The following is a 6,558-nucleotide window of genomic DNA, read 5'->3' as shown; positions in this document are numbered from 1 at the left end:
TGTGCTGTGTGCTTGAGTGGTTTGTGCGTCCTTAAAAGATGTTTTTGTTAGAAACATGGTTTAGGGGGCCAGCACGGTGCTTAGTGCTTGGTTGGCCACTCTCCATAAGGACCGGTTCATAGAGCGACAACCTGGGACAACCGCGCAACCACAAGACTGGTATGGGACGGTCTTGACTTACTAATTAGGTCATTTTGGTTCGGGAGTAACTTACCTGCGTGGGCAAGAGGGGTGGTAAGCTTCAATGGTCCCTGCTCCTCCGGCTTGGTCTGTGCTGTGTGTCTTGTACCCCCGGAGGTGGGCCCCATCGTCGCTGATCCAGAATCCTTAGCGGTTACACCTTACTAACGTGTCCTTTGTAACGGTCTCGTAGTGTGCTTGCTAGCCATCTCACCTAAGGAAGTGTGATGAACAACTAGCGTAGCTCATGACTTGTGGGTAAAGTTGTGCAACCTCTCGAGAGTGTAAAACTGATATATCAGCTGTGCTCACAGTCATGAGCGGCCCAGATCCTCCGTCTGATTAGTGGGGTTATCAACCTTTGACGAGGGCGATTCCCCGGGTGGCTTTGGTTTGGATGGTTCTCAGTAGTTCTTAATTAATATTGATTAATTCTTATGCAATTTGGGTTATGGTAATTAATCCACTTGTAGTAATTAGCTTTAATAAAATTTGCCAAGACTAAAAGCTAATGCAGTTGAGTCAGCTAACCTTAGAGCCTCATGCTCGTGTTATACTTGTTGAGTACGAGTTTGTACTCACACTTGCCTCTCTACTCTTCTGTTCTATTTTGGATATCTTCGACTGCTGCTCAGTGCCCGGCAACGTGGAGGACTACGTCAGCGGCTTCGACGACTTCTAGGCGTTTGTCTCCCAGTCGACGTCCTTGTGGCGCCCAGCTCTTCATGAATTTCTTTTACGCTTCCGCAACTCTTGAACCGATTCTTGATTCGGTTGTAATAAAATAATTCATTTATTGATTCATTTACGATTTATATTAAATGTTATTCGTGACATGTGTTGTGATATCTTGATGATCTGTTGTATATATGCGTGACTTGATCCTGGCGCATATATGATTGCTCGATTTATGTTCTTATAAATCGGGTGTGACACCACCTACCAGCGCCCGTCTTCCTCCCCTTTCTTCTTTCTTCCCCGGCGTGCAACGGCTTCCGAAGTCCCCGGCCACCGCGCTCCAGCTCGGGCCCGCACGCCAATGTGGCCCGCCGCCCTACAAAAGGGGAGCCCCTGCGCCCTAGACCCTAACCTTAGCCGCAGCCCCACCGGAAATACCCCAGTGCCGCCACCCTCCTTGCTCCGCCGCGTCGCCCTCTCTGCCTGCCGTCGGTGAGCCGCTCCGCCGTCCCGATTCTTCGCCACCGGCATTCGTTGGTTCCTCTTAACCCCCTCTGCACCTTCGCAGAAGTTCTCTGAAGTGATCTAAGTCATCCAGGATCCCGACCGCTCGTCTGTAGCCGCCTGCCCGCGAGGACCCGACCGCTCCCGCCGCACGGCCATCATCGACGACATCTTCCGCTGCAGCTCCGGCCACCACGAGCCTTGGTGAGCTTTCCCTCCTTTCCCTGGGCCTTTTGCGCCGGATCTCGTAGTTTCTAGCAGTCAGTAGCTCCTAGAACGCCACTCGCCGGCGATGTCCGCCGCCCGAGCCGCCCCGAGCCGTGGATCATGAAGCCCGAGCCTCTCCAGGCCCAGCTGTAGCCCTAGGTCGATCCCTTGAGCCACGGTGAGGCCCCCTGGCTTGATGTCGTGGAGAATTAGCCACCGGAGTGACGGGAACGTCGAGCTCCGGCGGTCAGCACCGCTGCCCCCTCGCGACCCCGCGCCCTGAGCCGTCCGATGTAGATCCAGTGGCCCAAATTAGTCCCGCGCGCGAGTCAAAGGAGCAGCGTATCGGTCAGCACCGGTAACTTTTCTAAAGAGACCCTATGCTTTACTGAAATAAACCCGCGGTCCACTTCAGTTCAATAATAATTGCAGTTTAGCCCTGTTTCTTGCATGCACCCCCCCTGAGCTTTCCAAATTTGAGGTCTGAAGCCCAGCCCGGCTGTTTAGCGCATTAGCCCTCAGATCTTTCTGGTTTTGTTCAGAACCCCCTTGGTTTTCCTATTTTCTTACAGAAAGGCCCCTGGACCTTGTTTTAGCCCTAGATTTCGCGTCTTAGCTCTGTTTTAGGTGATTCTTGCGCTCACGCGATCGTTATAATGTGTAGAATAGCTTTAGACTAGTTTTGCATGCTGTTTTCTTGTATTGGTGTACTGTTTCTTATAGTTTGCTATTGTTTGCATGTGTGTGCATGTGTGGACCATGTATTGCTGTTATGATCGTGAGTAGACGCGGAGCCTTTGGATGAGTACCAGGAGCCACCATTTTCTGAGCAGTTTGAGCAGCAGCAGGAGAACTTCGAGGAAGGCAAGTATAACATGAATATCCTATCACTTTTAAATACAATTTCATACTGCATTTTAGTATTGTGTGCCTATAAGGATTTCCTAGCCACCTTATCCTTTATATATATCCTTGGGTTGCATTGTGGTTAGTTGCGCTAGGTGCTGCGCTCTCACACACTTCGGTCCTTTGTAATTAATTCGACTAATGGTTATATGCAATTTAATTCTGAGAGTGGCCCTCTGTGCTGTGTGCTTGAGTGGCTCACGTCTCCTTAAAAGATGTTTTTGATAGAAACATGGTTTAGGGGGCCAGCACGGTGCTTAGTGCTTGGTTGGCCACTCTCCATAAGGACCGGTTCATAGAGCGACAACCTGGGACAACCGCGCAACCACAAGACTGGAATGGGACGGTCTTGACTTACTATTTAGGTCGTGTTGGTTCGGGAGTAACTTACCTGCGTGGGCAAGAGGGGTGGTAGGCTTCAATGGTCCCTGCTCCTCCGGCTTGGTCTGTGCTGTGTGCTTGTACCCCCGGAGGTGGGCCCCATCGTTGCTGATCCAGAATCCTTAGCGGTTACACCTTACCAACGTGATCCTTTGTAACGGTCTCGTAGTGTGCTTGCTAGCCATCTCACCTAAGGAAGTGTGATGAACAACTAGCGTAGCTCATGACTTGTGGGTAAAATTGTGCAACCTCTCGAGAGTGTAAAACTGATATATCAGCTGTGCTCACAGTCATGAGCGGCCCAGATCCTCCGTCTAATTAGTTGGGTTATTCTTGGTGGTTTGGATGGTTCTCAGTAGTTCTTAATTAATATTGATTAATTTCTTATGCAATTCGGGTTTATGGTAATTCATCCACTTGTAGTAATTAGCTTTAATAAAATTTGCCAAGATTAAAAGCTAATGCAGTTGAGTCAGCTAACCCCAGAGCCTCATAATCCGTGTTATACTTGTTGAGTACAAGTTATGTACTCATACTTGCCTTCTCTATTCTTCTGTTCTCTCGGGGATATCTTCGACTGCTGCTCAGTACCCGGCGACGTGGAGAACTACATCAGCGGACTCGACGATTTCTAGGCGTTGTCTCCCAGCCGACATCCCTGTGGTGCCCTGCTTCTCCTGTATTCATTTTACGCTTCCGCACTCCTTGAACTGATTCTTGATTCAGTTGTAATAAAGATATTCATTTATAATTTATACGCTTTTATTTCGAGATACGTGTTGTGATATCTTGATGATTCTGTTGTATATATGCGTGACTTGATCCTGGCGCATATATGATTGCTCGATTTATGTTCTTATAAATCGGGTGTGACACGCGCGGGGCGGCGCAGTTGGGAGAACGTCGATGTCGCCAGTCGGTGGCGAGGGAGCTGGAGCAACCGGTCGGTACGGGAACGCCGATTCATTGAAGACAACATGCCGGGAAGTGATGACGCGCCTGGTGGAGAGGTCGAAGCACCGGTAGCCCTTGTGGTCGCTGCAGTAGCCGAGGAACATGCACGTCATGGACCGCGAATAGAGCTTGTTGGACGCTGTCGCGGACTGATTCGGGTAGCACAGGCTCCCAAACACCCGCAGGTGATTGTACGATGGAGAGATGCCGAAGAGGAGGTGGAATGGAGTGACATATCCAGTTGCTTGACACGGACGCCTGTTCAGAAGGTAGGTGGCCGTCGACAGGGCCTCGGCCCAGAACTATGGTGGAACATGAGCATGAAACAACATAGTACGCACGCTGTCGTTAAGGGTCCGTAGAGTGCGCTCAGCCTTCCTGTTTTGGGCAGATGTGTATGGGAACGACAAGCGCAGGGCAATGCCATTGGCAGTGAAGTACGAGCGAAGCGCCAAGTTATCAAACTCCTTGCCATTATCAGTTTGTAACGCAAGCAATGGTAACTGAAATTGGTTGCGTACATATGCATGAAAGGATAGGATGGTGGGCAGAACTTTGGATTTTGCACGTAATGGTAAAGTCCAAGCATAGCATGGTAAAGTCCGCTTCTTCCTAGAGTTGGAGCTGGAGCGCCCACGGTTGGATGGGGAGCAGAAGGGCGGCTGCCGTGGGTGGTGACGAGGGCCTAATGCGTCGCCATTTTCAGGTGTTCCTTATCATACAGCTCCTCCAGGAGAATGTAGGAGCGGGTGGAGAGGAAGGTGTGCGGCGGCCGACGATCGCTGATGACGGGGATAATGTAGCGGTACTTTAGGTTCAGGCCACGGAGCAGGTTGAGCACCTAACTCTGCTCGGAGATGGGCTTCCCAACATCACGGAGGGCGTCGGCCAACTGCTTCAGACGAGAGGTATACTCGATCATGTTCATGTCTCCTTAGTACAAACTCCGGAATTCCACCTCCATGTAGATGGCTCGATGCAGCTGGTTGTCGCGGAACAGGTCGTCGATGCCGGACTAGATGGAGGAGAATGTTGTGGCTTCAGGCATGCGGACGATGCTCAGAACATCCTCGGAGATGGTGTTCTAGAACCAGTTGATGAGGCATTGGTCAACCATCATCCACTCGGGGTCGCGGCGGCAAGCGGAGGTCGAGGAAGCAGCAATGTGGGAGCCGAGGCTAAATTTTCCGATGACGGAGTCCATGAAGCAGCGCCACTCGGGGTGATTCGGCTCGGAGATGTCGAGGACAACGGGAACGTGAGACTTGATGTTCACGGTCTGGAGAGTCACCGCAGAAGCAGGCAGAGCAGAGGCAGATGCATAAGAGCTGCGAGTGGCGTCAGCAACAGAGGATGCAGAGGAGGAGGAGGAGTCGCTAGCGCTGGTGAAGTCGAACAGCGGGTTGAACGAAGAGCCCATGGCGGCGAGGAGGAGGAGGCAGCGGAAGAGGAGGTGGTTGAGATCAGGTCACGCAGCATCAGATCGCACAAACTGATACCATGAAACATGGTAGGACTCAATCCACACTCATTGCATTGACCATTGGTTCATTTATACACGTACAAGATAGCAAGGCTGCTAACTGACTTCCTAGCACTATGCATAAGCGATGCGGACAAGCGAGCTGCGTGGGCGCATGGCCAGCGACCCGGGCGGGCGTAGCTGCTAAAGACTCAGTCAGGCCGTTACAGAAGATATGCTTCAACACTCCCGGTCGCCGCTCCCCCTGCCGTTGCAGCTTGCCTCGTAGCGCGCGCTTGGAAACAGGTTCACCCTGTGCCTGCCCGGTGGCGGCTTGTTCCTCGGCTTCACAATGTTCGGCAACATGTTGGTGAACTGGGGCGGCACCTCCCCGAGATCACCTCCACGATCCCGTACTACCCACTCGCTAGGAACCCCAGGAACGACACCTATTATCTCCCCGTCAAGGCAATCTCGGTGCGTGGGCAGCGAACCGTCGAGGTATCCCTGCCCTCCGATGCCCTCGATATCGACATCAACAAGAGCCACGGCGGCGTGGTGCTGACCACGGTGACGCGGCACATGACCATGCGCCCGGACGTGTACCGAGCCTTGTTGCAGGCGTACGACATGGTGGTGCAACGGTACGAACACATAAATTAGACTCCCTACTTGACCAAAATCCGGAAATGCTAACTCGCTGACCGTTGGCAGGAATAGCTACGCGGTGAAGCGGGTGTCGGCGGTACCGCCGTTCGAGCTGTGCTACGACGAGTCGACGCTGCGGCTGCGGGAGCGATTCGGCTACGACGTGCCGGTGATCTCACTGGAGCTCGCCGGGGCACCTCAGGCCTGGACCGTGCCCGGTGTGAACCTTCTGAAGCCTTGGGGCAGGCCTGTGTGCATGAGGGTGGTCGAGATAGGGCACGACACCGCGGGGGCAGCAGAGGACGAGCCAGCCATGGTGCTCGGCCTAGACCAGCTGGCGGGGCACCCGCTGGTGTTTGACCTGGACAAAGGCGTGGTCGGGTGTCACACCCGGTTTTTTTAAGGATAAAACCGAATGCATAACTATATGTATGCCAGGATCAAGTTCCATACATATAGTGACTTCATTAGTAAATATTCAGCAATAGTATCACGAAAAGAGAATTAAAAGACTATAAAGACTATCAGAGTTATACAGCTTATCCTAGAAACGAAAACTCCAAACTTCACAGGCAATCGACAGGGGGTTGCGCAAGCCTATAACTTAGCATCATCTTCAAAAGGCTTAACACCACTTT

The 6,558-nt window shown here is 52.1% G+C and overlaps 1 protein-coding gene across 1 annotated transcript; it reads left to right on the top strand.

The window, feature by feature from the left end:
* The first annotated feature begins 5,854 nt into the window (after positions 1 to 5,854).
* LOC112878575 lies at positions 5,855 to 6,323 on the top strand. Its single transcript, XM_025942836.1, has 2 exons — positions 5,855 to 5,916; positions 5,987 to 6,323. The coding sequence occupies exons 1-2, from the start codon at positions 5,855 to 5,857 to the stop codon at positions 6,321 to 6,323; spliced, it is 399 nt and encodes a 132-aa protein (XP_025798621.1).
* The last annotated feature ends 235 nt before the right edge of the window (positions 6,324 to 6,558 follow it).

Source organism: Panicum hallii, unplaced genomic scaffold (assembly GCF_002211085.1).
Source record: "Panicum hallii strain FIL2 unplaced genomic scaffold, PHallii_v3.1 scaffold_17, whole genome shotgun sequence".
In the NCBI taxonomy this organism is placed as follows: domain Eukaryota; kingdom Viridiplantae; phylum Streptophyta; class Magnoliopsida; order Poales; family Poaceae; genus Panicum; species Panicum hallii.
This window is presented reverse-complemented; position numbering and strand designations above follow the sequence as displayed.

What these genes read in the sequence shown, in the direction of transcription:
- LOC112878575 (XM_025942836.1), top strand. Translation starts at nt 5,855, where the DNA reads ATGACCATGCGCCCGGACGTGTACCGAGCCTTGTTGCAGGCGTACGAC. An exon ending in TACGACATGGTGGTGCAACG is followed by an intron (nt 5,917 to 5,986) that starts GTACGAACACAT and finishes GACCGTTGGCAG; the next exon opens with GAATAGCTACGCGGTGAAGC.